General features: G+C 33.3%; 1 protein-coding gene across 1 annotated transcript; it reads right to left on the bottom strand.

The window, feature by feature from the left end:
- Positions 1-11,016: 11,016 nt before the first annotated feature.
- LOC133697644 (BTB/POZ and MATH domain-containing protein 3-like) lies at positions 11,017-15,609 on the bottom strand. Its single transcript, XM_062120352.1, has 4 exons — positions 14,830-15,609; positions 13,158-13,506; positions 12,617-12,893; positions 11,017-11,409 (listed from the first exon to the last, which is right to left on the bottom strand). The coding sequence occupies exons 1-4, from the start codon at positions 15,210-15,212 to the stop codon at positions 11,192-11,194; spliced, it is 1,227 nt and encodes a 408-aa protein (XP_061976336.1). The 5' UTR covers positions 15,213-15,609; the 3' UTR covers positions 11,017-11,191.
- Between the last annotated feature and the right edge of the window lie 1,839 nt (positions 15,610-17,448).

Here is a 17,448-nt window from a genome sequence, read left to right as displayed (position 1 = left end):
ATTTCAACTAAATTATAAGATAGCAGAAGTTATTTAAAAAAAAATGAAATTGGAACGGGTTGACAAGAAATTAGGAACATGAATCTAGTTTATTTGAAGAACATTCACGTAGTTTCTATAGAATGATAGACAGAACATTGTTCCGAATTTAGTACAGCAGGGATCCAGTATGATTGATTATATATAAGTAACTGACCAGACAACCTTGTGAGAGAAGTGTGTTTTTTCCTCTTCAGTTCTTCCTTTTGCATGACACCAACACCAAATCATACACTCTATGTCGTTGGCACGATACGGGTCTGATTATTTTTTCTTTTAATATATAAAATAAATAATTAGGTGTTCCTCATTACTTTTCAACTTTTTTTTACACCTTTTGGAGGCTAACTTAATTACTTACTGGTTTAAAAACAATCTAAGTAGGTAACTAGTAGAAATATATTTTTACTTATAAAAATTTAAAACAACACTTTTAAAAATCAAATATTAAAAGTGCAATATATTTGATTGATCGGAGCCAACTTGAGTTAACATGTAAATTTTATTGATAAAATTAAAAAAACAACATGAATTGACCTGTCAAACCCGTAATCCGGATCATGAGACTATAGTAAACCTATATAAAGTAAATTAAAATAAATTATAGAGCTCAATTCTTAATTAATCTAGTGTTAAATAATAAAATTGAAGAAAAACATAATGAAAAAATAATAATTTTAGTTAACCTGCTAAACCCGTGATACAGATCATAAGATTAAAAAACCTCATAAAATATAAACATAAAAAATAACTTGATTCGACTTGAGTTAACTTATCAAATCCGTGACTTATATCATGAAATTATAACAACTCATTATAAAATAAATTATAAAGTATATTGTTAAAAAATAAAATTGAAAAACAACCAATAACAAAACACAATAAAATGACTTTAGTTTATTGTTAATTAATGTCAATAATAAGAATAATTAATTAAAACTGGTTCCCCGTAGCCCCTTGTTGTGCGATCATGTAGGCGTCGCAACAAGATTGAAACTAACGGCCGGGATAGAATCTCTGAAACTACAAGCCGTGATCCGTTGGATGTGCGTATCCCACGAGGCTGGCCGCCTTTAGAAATTCTAATACACATGCTGACCGAGTTCATAGACAGAGCAAGGAACAGTTTATCTGGGCGATCCAGCCGTGTTTTTTAATTTTTTAAAAAATATTTTATATATTTCAGTCAAGATGTATTTTGCTGGGAGTTCTAACACTGCTGTTTCTGACTGGATTAGTCCGTGCGAAGGGCTAAAATACATGTGTTTGTTAATACATATAGTGTTAGTCGGCAGGAGTTCGGAGACGCTTTGGAGCCACAAGCTCTATTCAATTTTGTTTGATAGGAAAAAGAAAGCACTTCATTTTCACGAGCCAGTAGCTTTTCAAGATGCACACGTCATCCAATCTCTTGGATATTTTCCTTCCTGAATCCTGGCAGCGATTGGTCGGGAGAGTATCGTGTTGGTGAAGAGAATCTTTCAGTCCCGTCCTCTATTTGCTATTTCGAGATTTATTTGGTGAGGAATAGAGAGCGGTACTCGTCTCATTGATTGATCTGTGGGGGGACTGACTTTCGCAGTTCCCCCGTCTTTTTTCATCATTTCAGATTGAAAGGAAACTTTATCTGTATATTGTTTTTTCCTATTCTCTCCCTCCTGCTCTCAATTAATGAAGCAAACAATTGAAAAGACGCATTAATTGATGACATCTAGTAAATAATTAATTAATAAAAGACTAACCAGTCTGTAATAACAGTTAAATCAGTCGACTGATTCAAAAATAATAAACAAAAACACAAAACTATTATAACAAGGGCTCGAGGAGATTTATGAAAGCGATCTCTAGACACTTGTGTAAAAAATAAATAAATAAATAAATAAATTTGAGTGGTATTTAACAGCTGAATTACAAGTAATAGCTATTCTTAACCTGTTATTTAGATCTATCATGACTAGATATTGTATTAGACCTAACCCGTCTCCGTCTCACTAGCTCATAAATATATGTACTAAATTATTTATATGATTCATTTGAAGCAGGTTTTTATTTAGTTATAAAAAATTCATACTTGATAATTCATAAATATTCATTATCGAAAATCTAACTATATTATCAATACTCGTAAAATATATTTTAAAAAAAGGTTTATAAATTATATTTTTATATTAAATAGTTGACCACTTCATATAATTGGATCAACTGGTAGAGCTAAATTATTGACAATAATAGTTTTATTTTAGAAGGTGACATATTTAAATGTTGCTATTTTTAAGTATAACAAGGTAAATATATACTATATCACCAAATATTTTTTAAAATGTATTATTCTGCCAATAAATTTTTTAACATAATGTGCTATTTTTTCAAAAAAAAATATCCCCTATATTATTAGATGACATTGCACGGTCATGCAAATCTGGGTGGGTGAACATCGTGTGTTGCAAAACTTCCCACCTATTCTTTACGGCCCAGAATGTCACCCTGTTGGGCCTCCAAATGTAGAATCACCACTCGATCATGGGCCACACGATCAGTTATCCAAAACAGTTACAACCCTTTCAAGACCAACCACCCGATCTTGGTGCCTCCAAATAATCGATGATGTTTTTCTAGCCTCAGGATTGCTTACCATAAACACACAAGTGAGCCCATCAAATGATTAAAGAATAGACACGTATTATTAGAGGGTCCAGCTTTGATGACCTGGGAGGGAGACACTGACTACGTGGAGGCTCTATCGCCATTGTGGTTTCTGGTTTTCCGCGAAGATGGAAAGTTTTGTCATTTTAACCTCCCTTCCTTTTCCTTCAATTTCAATTTATCCTCCTTCCCTTCCTGTTCATGCTAGTGATTACTTGCAAAGGAGAAGAAGCGGGATCGAAGCTCTGTTTTTCATCTGTCTGTAAGCTTCCTGGTGCATTGACATGGATTATTTGAGCTCCTAAATGAAATAGATGGAGTTCTACAAATGATGCAAGCTTAGCTCCAGGGAGTTTTTACTTTCAAACATGAACACACAAAATAAAAGAAGAGGATGAATTAATTATTGGAATTCCCAGAAACCTGAGGCAGACATGTCGCAAACAAGCAAATGGACCCATCACTGAGCTTGAAAATATCACAAGCTTGATGACCCCGTCAAATGATTGTAACCCAGCAGTTCAGAGGACATCAGCTTCCAACACGTGTGGGTGTTCCCCTGCATCAGTATCTTTGAGCTTTTTTTAGGCTTTAGAAGTGGTCTGCTTCTTCCTCTTCCGTCGATTTTTGGTTTCAATTTAGATGAAAGCTGTGTTTTTTTGTTTGTTTACTGCATCAATTCGCATGGTGTTCCAGCAAAACTCTTGACCATTAAAACCCAGAAAAGGAAAGATATTAACATTAAATTAAGTCTCATGTTTCCGTACATCTAGCTACTGAACAAAATTACTGGTCTCTTATCTGACTGCTACACCCACTTGACACGGCAAGCTGAAGATCAACCACGTAATTTGGGGCTTGTTACATGCCATAATTGGACCTCTGTCTCCAACCACAGGATCATTCGCATCAAATGATTGTAAGACAGACACGTCTTATTTGAGAACCGTGATTCGATTCATGTGGGATACCATGCTCGATGGTATTTGAGGCTCAGATATAGAGGTCTAGAGGACTGCTTCGATTCGTGGTTTCACAGATCTGCACGCAATAGACCACTGAACGAATAAATGGCTCAGAACCTTTGACTCTAAAACTCTTCTGATAACCAGAGGCCAAACGCGTTCGCTAATTTTTCCAAGGTATAACATATTAGTCCGATACTATTATATATCCACGGCAAGAGGAAAATGTTACTAAAGACAGTTCACGACGTGCCTGAGGCCCTGAGCTGAGCTTGTGGGGTAGCAAAATCAGGTCTTCTGTTGGCGGGGAAATGACTCGTGCCTCTGTACAAGTGGAATTCTTGGTTATCTCCTTACATTTCTAATTATGCTATTTAGGCATTAAATGCTTGTTTTAAAATCACCTTTTAAAATTTTTATATTTGTTTATCATTAAAAATATTTTATAATAAAAAAATTTTGGTTTAATTTTTTAAAAAATATTTTCCTTTTATTTTAGATTATATCAAAGTTGAGCCTCAAACTTTTAATTGCTATATATATATATATATATATATATATATATATATATATATATATATATATATATTGTTTTGAATATTTTTTTTTCACTTTTATTTTTTAAAATTTGATTTTTATATTAACTTTAGTCCTTATTTTTATGATTGCTATTTGTTTTTTTCTTATCATTTTTTAATTAAAATTTTTTATCTATGAAATTTGATTTTTTTTATTGTTACTTATTTTATTTGAAATCATTTATAAAATTATAATTATAATTATTTTAATTTCATCATCTTTCAATTTTTTTATTTGTTAGATTTGATCTCTATTATTTTTATTATTATTTATTTTATTTGAGATAATTTATGAAATTATTTTTTTTTACTTTTCATTCAACTTTTTAATTTGTAAAATTTGTTTCTTGTTATTTTAATAAACTTAAAAAAATAAAACATTAATAAGTTATTTTCTAACTTATTTTCCATGATATAATCAAACACAGAAAAGTGTTTCCCAACTTATTTTTCATAACATTACCAAACATAATAAAATAATTCATTTTTTTAAAAAATTATTTTTCAAAATAAAACTATTTTTCTGTAAATAAACGGATATTTAAATCCTTAAATAAATTGTCACTTTCCAATAAATCTTTCTTTCTCTGTATTCTTTCACCGTTTTCCATCCAAGCTAAAGGTAGTGCGTGTGACCATTTTTTATCCCATGAATATGACTATTGCCTAACACATTAATTTCTGGGCGAGTGAAATTGGCATTTGGCAAATGAGCAACAATTCCCTTTGTTAGATAAGATGGGTAATTTTTGAGATCAAAAAGGTCACATGTAAATTACATGACGCTTGCGGTTAATTTGAACAGAGAGAATTTACAGAAAGATGGATTGAAACTCGATCTTTCACGTGGAAATTAAATCAATACAATCTAGATATAAAGGCGCTCTGGAGAATTAACCATTGTTATGTAGTGCTGAATCGAGACATTTGCCATTGTTATTTCCATGTGTTAAAATTTTATTTTCTCAATCCATGGAGGCCATCGTACATGCTCGCCTATACTGGACAAATTCGGCAATTAGCTTGCAAAGTGAAAAAAATCGGTGAATTAACATAGTATCCAGAAGTTTTGACAAAATGTCATATTTTGATTCTGGACGGTAATAAAATTTTGAGTGATGTTGTGGTTTATAATTAGATATCAATTGAATTCAAAATTAATCAGTTTGTAAATGCTAGTTAAACCAGTTAACCCGTTCAAAAATAATAAGAAAAATAAAAAAACTACTAAAACAAAGGTTCAGTGCAATATTTCTAAAAACGATCTACATAAACTTGTGTAAAAATTTAAGTACGATTTAATGATCGGATCAATAATTATAGCTCTTTTAAGTCTTCTTCCAGGTCTGCGTAATTAGATTTTCTTTTGAGCATAGACCTGCCCTAATAATTTATAAATGCATCTGATAATTATAAAATATATTTGAAAGAAATTTTTTTTATAAAATCATGTTTTTACGTGAAACACTTGATTGTTTCCTATGATTGGATCAACTAAACGATCGGTTGAACCAAAAAATTAACAATAAAATTATTATTAAATTGCCGCACTTTAAAACAGTGATTTATTTAAAATCGGCCATTCCTAAATAATGCTATATGGTGAAAGGATGTCATATCACCAAATTTTTTTCTAAAGATATTGTCATGCGAAAAATTTTAACTTAATGTGTGCTAATTTTTTTATTATTTTAAATCCCCTGTATTATTAGATGACATTGTTTTACGGCCATACAATCCACGTAGTCCTTGCAAGGTAAATGAACATCGTGTGTTGCAAAACTTCCCACCTATTCTTCACGGCCCAGAATGTCACCTTGTTGGGCCTCCAAATGTAGAATCAGCACTCCATCATGGGCCCTTTGCTCACAATGATTGGACCTCTCAGCCGAGCCACACGATCAGTTATCCAAAATAGTTATAAGTTTATAACCCTATCAAGACCACCCACCCGATCTTGATTCCTAGAAATTATCGATAATGTTTTTTCTAGCCACAGGATTGCTTACCATAAACAAACAAGTGAGCCCATCAAATGATTAAAGAACAGACACGTGTCATTAGAGGGTCTTCCTTTGATCACCTGGGAGGGAGCCACTGACTACGTGGAGGCTTTATCACCATTGTGGTTTCTGGTTTTCCGTGAAGATGGAAAGTTTTGTCATTTTAACCTCCCTTCCTTTTCCTTTAATTTCAATTTATCATAGGAGATATAGTGTAAATTTAATTAATTATCTGGTAGATAATTCAGTAGTTGTAAGAGTTTAAAATTAAAAAATTTAGTTTTTTTGTAGTTTCAAGTTCGAACTCTATAATTATTAATATAATAGTCACCAGAGACTTATATGATCCTTAATTTTAGAGCTTGTGGGATTAGTTTAGGTGCGCGCATGCTGACCCGAACACCTATATCAAAAGTTATTTATCATTGTGGCTGGTTCTAGTTCACACACCCAACAATAATTTCACTACTTCAAACAATCAATCTTGCCTCTCCATGTCGGTCTCTGTAGGCTATTTTTTCAAGCATGCAGTAGTTTATATTAAGTTTAAACTAAGATATTTGTATTTTATATAGTTTTATATTTAAATTTTATAGTTGCTAGTATAATGGTCATTAAAAGTTTATATAATCGTTAACTTCAAGACCCGTAGGATTAATCGAGATACACGCAAACTGACCCGGACACCTATGTTAATAATAATAAAAAATCTTGCTTTAAAAAATTAACTTGCTTTACATTCCTCTTGTCTTTGTAAAACAAGTCGCAAATTGTTATTATTTCAATCTATAATTATCTTTTATCAATCTAATAAAGTCATTTTATTTGATTTTTATTGATCACTTCACCAAATAGCATTCGTTCTGTCTTCGTAAACAAAAATATGATTTAATGTCATTTTTGAAAAACACTCTGCTAAGACTATTAAAACTTTTTACTATTACGGTGGTGGTGAATATACAATTTTTGCTCAATTTCTTTCAACCAATGGTGTTTCTCATCTCGCTCTACACCCCTTAACACGATAGTGTGTATGAAAAAAGACATCTTTCAAAAACTGAATCAACATTATTATCTCACATCTCTTATTTATTTTTTTATGTTAATGGACTCATATTTTTGCTAAAATATTTTCGCCTCATCTAAAAGTTTAGGATTATAAGGGAGTTCTCGAAATTTGGTTTTATATAATTTATTGTAATTGCAAAGCAAAATATATTTTTTTATATCGTTTTAAAAAATATCACTTTGAATCGAAGAATTCAACTGTTAGATGAGACATAGTAGGTATAGATTTGAGGACGTTTTCCTACACTATTCCGCACCTCCTACCAATCTGAAGGGTTAATTGAGTAATCCAGGAAAATTTGTTACAAAAAATCTCTCCAGGGAAATTTCTCGAGCACTTCGTATGAAATTTTCAGCTTCTTCAAAACTGTATTCCCCTGCAATTTTTTGCTTTTTTGAGGAAGAACAAGCCCTGTTGGGTGTAGAAATTAGAAAATGAAGTGCATGCGCAACTGTTCCTTACAAAATGATTAGGCTGATTGTAGTTGTAGCCAAGGTCGCCACCTTCGCAAATTCTAGCCTCAAGATGAATTCTGCCAGTGATACCACATAAAATTGTCTCACGCCACAGTCGCGTTTTTGCTTTCAAACATGAACACACAAAATAAAGGAAGAGGATGAATTATTGGAATTCCCAGAAACCTGAGGCAGACATGTCGCAAACAAGACACTGGACCCATCACTGAGCTTATAAATATCACAAGCTTGATGACCCCGTCTAATGATTGTAACCCAGCAGTTAAGAGGACATCAACTACCAACACGTGTGAGTGTTCCCCTGCATCAGTAATTTGGGGCTCGTTACATGCCATGATTGGACCTCTGTCTCCAACCACAGGATCATTCGCATCAAATGATTGTAAGACAGACACGTCTTGTTTGAGAACCCTGATTCGATTCATGTGGGATACCGTGCTCGATGGTATTTGAGGCTCAGATATAGAGGTCTAGAGGACTGCTTCGATTCGTGGTTTCACAGATCTGCACGCAATAGACCACTGAACGAATAAATGGCTCAGAACCTTTGACTCTAAAACTCTTCTGATAACCAGAGGCCAAACGTGTTCGCTAATTTTTCCAAGCTATAACATGTTAGTCCCATACTATATTATATCCACGGCAAGAGGAAAATGTTACTAAAGACTGTTCACGACGTGCCTGAGGCCCTGAGCTGAGCTTGTGGGGTAGCAAAATCAGGTCTTCTGTTGCTGGGGAAATGACTCGTGCCTTTGTACAAGTTGGAATTCTTGGTTATGTCCTTACATTCCTAATTATGCTATTTGAATCCTTTAATAAATTTTCACTTTCCAATAAATCTTTCTTTCTCTGTCTTCTTTCACGGTTTTCCATCCAAATTTAGTGGGTATTTAGCTTAGAGGTATGGTAATTTTTTTTAAAATACAAACCACACCTCGTAAAAATAAAAATATTTACTTTTTATGTAGATCTTAAAAAAAAAATTTATCAAATCTTCAATCTAAACACCCTAAACATAGTGCATACGATCATTTTTTATCCCATAAATATCACTATTGCCTAACACATTAATTTTTAGGCGAGTTAAATTGGCATTTTGGCACATGAGCAACAATTCCCTTTGTATACATGGGGAAAACTGACTACGTGGAGGCTCTATCACCGTGTTGTGGTTTTGGGTTTTCCGTGAAGACGGAAAGTTTTGTCGTTTTAACCTCCCATCCTTTTCCTTTAATTTCAATTTATCCTCCTTCCCTTCCCGTTCATGTTAGTAATTATTTGCAACGGAGAAGAAGCCGGATCGGAGTGCTGTTTTTCATCTGTCTGTAAGCTTACTGATGCATTGACATGGATTATTTGAGCTCCTAAGTGAATTAGATGGAGTTCTACAAATGATGCAAGCTTAGCTCCAGGGCTAGTGGCCTAGTTGTTGTTTTCAGCATAGTCTAGGTTCAACTGTGCTCAAAAGGGGTGGCATTAAAGGATTGAAACTTGATCTTTCATGTGGAAATTAATAAATCAATACAATCTAGATATAAAGGCATTCTAGAGAATTAACAATTGTTGTGCAGTACTAAATCGAGACATTAGCCATTGTTTTTTCCATGTAATTTTATTTTCTCGGTCCATGTTGGCCATCGCACATGCTGGCTAAAGGATAAATTGTGCAATTAGCGTGCAAAGTAAAAAAAATAATAAATTAACATAGTAGCAAATTTTTTGGGTGAAATAATATTCCTTTAAATATCGCATTTCACAAATACGATAAAATATTAATTGATATTACGGTTCACAAACACGACATTAATTGAATTAAAAATTAATTGACTTGTAATGACCAGTTAAATAGATCGATCAATTTAAAAATAATAAGAAAAATCATAAAACTGCCAAAACAAGGGCTTGAGGTAATATTTCTAAAAACGATCTCTAGAAACTCGTGTAAAAATTTGAGCACGATACAATGATTGAATTGAGATTTATAGTCCTTTTGAGTCATCATTCAGGTTTGGTGCGATCAAACCTTCTCTTGACCCGGAACCTGCCTTAATAGTCCATAAATGCATCTTCTAGATCATGTAATCTGTCCGAGGTAGATTTTCATCTAATTATAGCAAATTTATACTTGACTGCTTAAAATTATTTATTATCGCAAGTTCGACTATATTATTGATACTCATAAAATATATGTGAAAGAAAAAATTTATAAAATTATATTTTATATGTAAAACAATTGACCATTTTATATAATTGTATCAACCAACCAACCAATTGGTTGATATAGAGAATCGATAATGATGCTATATGTTAAGTTATTATATTTTAGAAATGTGATATATTTAAATGTTGCTATTCGATTGTGAAAGTATATCACCAAATTATTTCAAAAGATATTATTCTGGAAAAACTTTTTAACTTAATTTGCATTTAAACATGATCACGATCGAAGGCCTTTTTATGGCCTGATCACGATCTTCTCCAAGAAAAACCTAGAAATTCATCTCCTTGCTATGGTTTTAAGCATCCAGCTTATCCTTGCAACACGAAATTTAAGCTAGTCGAGTTTCTGTGTAGAGTTTTGAGGTTTGGGTAAAATAATGAGTCTGAATCTTGTGTTCGAGCTTCTTCAACTGGCTTTATTTCGTCAAAGTCCTCTATCTTGTGCTAATATATTATTTGAACCCATATCTGTAATGGTTGTCGTTAAATTGTTTGTCGGATGCTGGTATGGATGCAATTCCAATGATCCAATATATCATCACGAGTCTTCTCTTGTAAATATTTCTTAAGGAGAGTAAAAACTGTTTATGGATGTCTTTTTATGACGAACATGACAGAGTCACTACGAACTGGAAGAAAAAATTGACCGTCACTTGTTCATTTTCCTCTCAGAAATCTCACCATTAGATACTGTTCTCAATTTAGTATTTATTATTTCTCAATTATAATAAAACTAGTAGGACATTGTTCCGAGCCGAGAGAAGAAAAGGTACCAAGGGCCGGAAGTCTCCCATGATGGAGATACAATTTTCTTTTTCTGCATCTTTTGCTTTTACAGACGATCAACCAACTACTGCTTTCAAAACAGGAACAGAAAATGTGGTTTTCAGAGTAAGTTTTTCAGAACAAGACCAATTCCTACTCGAGATAGATTTAGACAAAATGGGCAAGCTTAAGGATTTTAGTTTAAGGACGTTAAATGCCAACACCGGACTACTCAAAGAGGAGAGAGAAAAGAACAAATTGTAAAAACAAAACCAACAGGCATTTTCTAGCAAAACCTGCAATAACTACTAACACTATTGATCATATTCCCATACAGGATGGCAGGACGAAACTTAGAATGTCAGTCACTCTATCACTAGATCACATTTCGTAGAGGGTGACAGAATTACAATTTGCATGCAACTATCTATATCTAAAACCGCCTCCTCAGACGCCTGCCATTGGGATTTGCTGATTCTTCTGGAGCCCCGTCAGTCGCCAAATCAAGCCCAAGCATGCTGCTGCTACTCCTCTTCCTACCAGACAGAAGACTCGTGTTCTCATCTCCTGAAGCGAATGTCTTCAGCAACTCACATAACATTGAAGGGCAGCTCTCCTCTAAGTGCCGAAACCCTTCTGACTGCATTACCTCTGCAAAACAGAAACAATCAGGTTCAAATTCTCAGCAAAATATAGAAATATGCAAAAGATAAACCAATATGATAAAATGATCGACTTCATTCTGCTTCATGGGCAAATGCACTCAAGTTAGAATACAATAAATTAATAGCAAAAGGTGCCTTTCTTTTTAATGGTATATTGTTTTCTGTGGTGTCATTTCATAAGAAAAAAAGACTGGATTAAAAGAAAAATTATGAGCCATCAAATCAAATGACAATGTGGAAGTTATTGGTGGATTCTACCAATCTGCTGGCTTATAATGTTACACATTTTTCTTGCCTTTTTTTGTGAAGTAGCATACTGTACTGTTTTCAACGCGAGAACTGCCATGAACATACACTTCAAACCATGGCAAAATTTTGGCCTAGCATTCTGTCTGGGTTTTCCACACTCAATCATGCAAAAACAAATTACTCCAGAACAATCATGTTCTAATGCCTCTCCCTAGGCATTAAAAATAAAAGGTTCAAAAGAAAGAAATGGCCGGTATGGATAGTAGCCTAGGCATTAAAAATAAAAGGTTCAAAAGAAAGAAATGACAGATATGGATAATAGCAGTACACCTGATCATAAAAAGAAAAGAAAAGAAAAAACAGAATTTGATTCATCTCTATACAGCCATATGATAAAACTCATATAGTCTCAGATGGCCCTGATAATTTATCTCAAGCATACACTGCATTATATAAAGAAATGCCAAATGATAAATGGAACTTCCAGGATTCCTACTCTCCACTAATAGCTAGTATTATTTCAATAAAGCAAATAGAGGAGCTAAAAATATGTCCACGGGAGGAAAACACATAAACAGGCATATCCACTAGTAATTGCACCAACACGCTCAGATATAGAATGCCCTGCTCAGTTTAGACAAAAAGGAGGAAAAAAGAAATCCTGCACGTATTAGCTTTCACATCAAGGTGTTGCAATGATGTACTTGCATTGTTGAGATTTAAGCATGATGCAACTAAATATATTTCCATTTCAAGAAGCAACCTTTATAAACCAATATAAACACCTATAACTTCGAAGAAACTCTTTATTCTTGGCGTGCTAAGAATCTCAACATTTTTTGGATAAGAATGAGAATCTCACGTATTTTTATCCAGATCAAACAATGCAAAACAATAAAACTGATATAACTTGAATTTGCACCGCTCATAACCTACTAACACACCTCCCAAGTTTGCTGGATTTGCTGCAAATTTCAAACAGATGGCCTTGAGTTGCGTGCACTGGTGCTGCTCGGCCAATGCCAGTGTTGTTGCTACTGTCTCAGCACTTAGTTCCTCACACAACTTTGATTCACATAACAATTTCAACCGATCTAAATTGTAAAGGTCAGATACAGCCAACAGATGCTGTACCATATTGGTGGATGTGCACATCGATGTTGAACCCGTTATCTCATGCACATCAGGAAGTTTGTCCGTGTATATAAACAGAAGCATTGCCTGAATACACAGAAGAGCCCAATCAAGTCACACCTGCTTCTTTAAAACAAGTGACTATAACAGTGTTGATTTTGCATAAAGAACAAATTCAACACTAGGAAACCTAATGTGGGTCTGAAATGCACCTGTTAGATACGATGAATCTAACAGAAAACAAAAGTTCTCCTTTTTTTAAGAAACATAAAAAAAAACATACAAAGAAGGCTCTTTTCCTATTCTTTTTCTTCAAATGGTGGTGCATAGAAGTTAGAAAAAGAAGCTTACCTTGAATATCAAAGGATCAACATCCTTCACTGCTACTTTATCCATTTTAGGATCCCCAACAAGTCCAAAAAACTGAGCTCTGAAAACAGGTGAACGAGCAGCAAGGATCAACTTATGAGCTTTAAATGTCTCATCACCAACCTGGAAAGCTATGTCACAACCAGCTTCAGACTCCAGGAGCTCTTTAAGACCCTGACCCATGTCTGGAGGCGGAACTGAAATGGAGTACTGTTTCGGTCCTTCAAGATGTGTTCTGACAACTCCAACAGTGCAATTCATGATAAGGCAGTCATCCTTCAGATAATCAGAAGTTTCCAAGGTTGTCCTTCGGAAGAAACGTTTGTAACCCCTGAAATGCATCAACAAAGTGTTATGCGAGGAAATATTGTCCCAGCCCCAATACCACCTGATTCCCCAAAAGAAAAGGACAAAGAAGAGACGAGCATGAACTGATTAAACTCCTATATGACATTTACAGGCACAAAATGCAAACAACCAAATTTTATTAAACATGATGAAAATAAGTCTAACTAGGTTGGCAAAACTACCGATAATACAAGAAACCAACTCAGAGCAACAACACATGGATATCTCCAAGTTCCCAGTGTCACAGGCAGGGATCAGTATGCTGGTTTGAGGAACGCAATACATTGAAGGTACACTAAACTCATCTGCTCACCCAACAATGTACAATAGCAATGCACAAAGTAAAATCCCAAACAACATGCAGGTTAAAGTTTCAAAGCTATAGGCATCTGCATGTGGGAAACTTGAATTTCAGGCTAATAGAGAGAAATTTAAAAATTTGTAAGGTGGTACTTGTTTATGAGATGTTTTCAGTTACGGCATTATATCGTTCTTAGTTTGCTGCTTGGGGGGGGGGGGGGGGACATGTAAATCTTCTAGCTATGGGGAATATAGGGTTTTTTTTCTTAGAAGGATCTTAATTTCCAGAGCATGTTATCATGGATTAATTGGAATCTGTCATGGAGCACAACAAAAGAGCATTCCAGAGAAATAATCATATGCCACCTATTTGGAGGACAAAAGGATTAAGACTATACATAATTGAACATTAGATCTTTTGTTAGTGATATTACCTAAGAATTAAGTCTAGATCTCCCATCAAGATAATAATAATTACATAAATGTGACCTTCTACCCTCACCCAAGACAGTAGTAGTAGCACTATCACATGCTATTTTCTGTAAGCAGAGCTTCCATTTTACAATAGCAACTGTCATTTACTAACACACATTATCATATTGCTCCAAATACATTACTCCTCTGACTAAAATCCCACATTCCTACACAACAGTCAAACACATTGCAGTATCCCATAAGAACAAATTTTCCGAATATAAACGTCGACTATGTGAACATGAAATCATACTACAATCTGCCACCAATCAAATTCAACGCGTGTGCTATTTATACTGCCAAAAACAAGCTCCTCTCTACATGGATGATATCTTTTTTTCTCATTACATGAATTAACTTTCATGCAAAAAGTCCAAAAATCCCATCTTGACCCACAAACTACAGGTGCATTGATAAAAATCCACTAATACTTGACCATCCACGTAAAACAGAGTTTTCAATAAACCAAAATTATCCAACCAAAACACAAGAAACAGAACTGAACAAAATTGAAGGGAAAAAAAAACATTACCACATGCTCCCTCTGTATTTCAACGAATAAGGTCCACTCTCCAACGCACGATCAAAATGACTATGCACTTTATGCTTCCCTTTTCCACTCTGATCCACCAGCGTCAACTCAAACAAAGCCCTAACATCCGTTCCTTCGCTCGCTAGTGCAATAAAAACCGACACATACATCGAACTATCTTCAGGGTTTTTCCCATCTGGGTAAAAATAAACCCCCCAATCATAACCACCTACATTGAAAACATCACTCGGTATGCATTTCCCAGCTCCCATTCCCTTCGCTAATGAATACCCCTTTATCGTAAACTGGTGAGACCCATTCACCGTCTCGTTTATTGACTTCGAACATGACTCCTTATCAATACCTGCCTTGAAATCGTCCATGATTTCATCGAAACATAGAAACCCTAGAAAAAGTTAGATTTTTAGCTATGAATTCGAGTAAAAAGAATCAAAAGATAGAAAAATATGGAAGAATAGAACTTCAATTGAAGGAATTGCAGGATAATTTCGACGAATTACGGTCTTTTAAAGGTTAGGAAAAACCCTATAATTAATTCATGGTGAAAGAGGGTTTGAGGACAAGGAAATGGAGGGATCGTAGAGAGACTGGGGGGTAATAGGAGGGAATTGAAGGAAAAGACCGGTGAATTTGGCCGGGGAGAAGAGGAGAGGTTATAAAGAGACCGGTGGAGGCCTGTAAATGATAAAAAGTTGAACATAAAAAAGTGAAAGTTAATTGGATTTTGTATGGAGGGAAAGAGAGAGAGAGAGAGAGACGTGGAGAGTTTTAATTTGTGGTCGATTTTGTATGGTTTTGTTTTTGTTGTACGGGTGGGGTTGGGATTGGGTTAGCGGCAGAACTCTCGAGAGATTTGTCCAAGAGGAATTTTAAAATGTTTTGTGTACATTTGTTTGCTAAAACATAATTTATTTTTGGAAAGGTTTTTTTTATTGAAATAAATTTTTAAAAAAATAAATGATTTTCTGATATTTTATAATATCATAAAAAATAAGTTAGGAAATATTTTTTAGTGTTTAACTATATTATAAAAAATAAACTAGAAAATAAATTGTTAATTTTTTTAAAAATTTATTAAAATAATGTGAAACAAATCTTACAAATAAAAAAGTTGAACGGGTATAAATTTAAAAAAAAATTTTAATTTCATAAATTATCTCAAATAAAATAAATAAAAATAAAAATAATAGAGATCAAATATAAAGATAAAAAGTTGAAAGTTGATAAAATTAAAAAAAAATACAATTTTATATATTATTTCAAATAAAATAAATAACAATAAAAAAATAAGAACTAAATTTGATATATAAAAATTTTCAATTAAGAAAAAGATAAGAAAAAATAAATAACAATTATAAAAATAAAGATTAAAGTTGATATAAAAATTAATTTCTAAGGGATAAAATTGAAAAAAAAATTCAAATAAAATATACAACAATCAAAAGTTTAAGGACTAAATTTGATATAATCAGCAAATAACATGATATTTTTAAATTTTTCACAACTTTTAAAAAGTGTTTTCCACAAAAAATAAAATGAAAACACTTCATAAAAACTAAGCCAAATTTTCCTTTGACTAAAAAGTGTTTTTTGTTAACTAACTTTTTCAATAATAAATAAACACACAAAAATTTAAAAAGTTGTTTTCGTAAAACAAATGGGGTCTTATTACTAGGTTGTCTTTATAACGCTGGTATTTTTAATTACAAATATATTTAAATAATTTTTACTTTTAATATTTATCCATTTAAATCATTTAAAAATACATGATGTTTTTTTTTTTTTGATAAAAAACATTTTAAAAGAAGTTTTGTGTTTGGGCCGTTGGGCCTTTTTTTTTCTCATGGGGACGTTTGGAAAACGTGCTGGCCTGGGCAGGAAGCTACTTGAATGTTCTCTGCTTCTTGCTGTTTTTCACTTCTTTTGTCGGAACCACGAATAATGAAGTTGCCCACGTTGAGCTGGTCCAGAAGAATGAGTAACCAGCCCGACCTCCATAAGCCCATGATAAGAGCTTGTTTCTCTAGTAAGAAGAATTCGATAAAATTCAGTTAGGAATATTGTTTAATTGTTTTTAAAAAATATTGCTTGAAGAGGCGGAGCTTCATGAGCATTGAATATTTAATAATATAGTATCGATTGTTTTTTATTTTAAAATATATTAAAATAATATTTTTAATAATATTTTTATTATTTTTTAAAAATTATTTTTGATATTGATATATCAAAAACATATTAATTTAAAGTCAAATAAAAAAAAATTAAAATTTTTTTAAAAAATTTATCGGGACACGAAACACTGTCACGCTTCAAAATCTACTCGTCACACCAATGGTTAAAGAAACCTTGCTGTGCACTGAAATGAAAAGGTTTGGTCTCTTACAGGAAGAAAAGGTAAATTCTAATAACAACAAAAAAAACCACACGAGAAGCAAGAAGTGGTAGAAGCAGCGGCGGTGGTCTTCAAAGAATTGAAAACCCAGTAGGTGTTATCTTTGATTTTCTGGTGACAAAGGCCTTGGATCCCTTGGATTGGCTCGATGCTCGTGGGATGAAAATTTTAAATATAACAGTTGATTTTGGTCTGAAAGATGGCGG

The sequence above is a fragment of the Populus nigra genome, chromosome 6, assembly GCF_951802175.1.
Source record: "Populus nigra chromosome 6, ddPopNigr1.1, whole genome shotgun sequence".
In the NCBI taxonomy this organism is placed as follows: Eukaryota; Viridiplantae; Streptophyta; class Magnoliopsida; order Malpighiales; family Salicaceae; genus Populus; species Populus nigra.
Note: the sequence above shows the minus strand (reverse complement) of the source record. Positions and strands in the feature narration are given on the sequence as shown.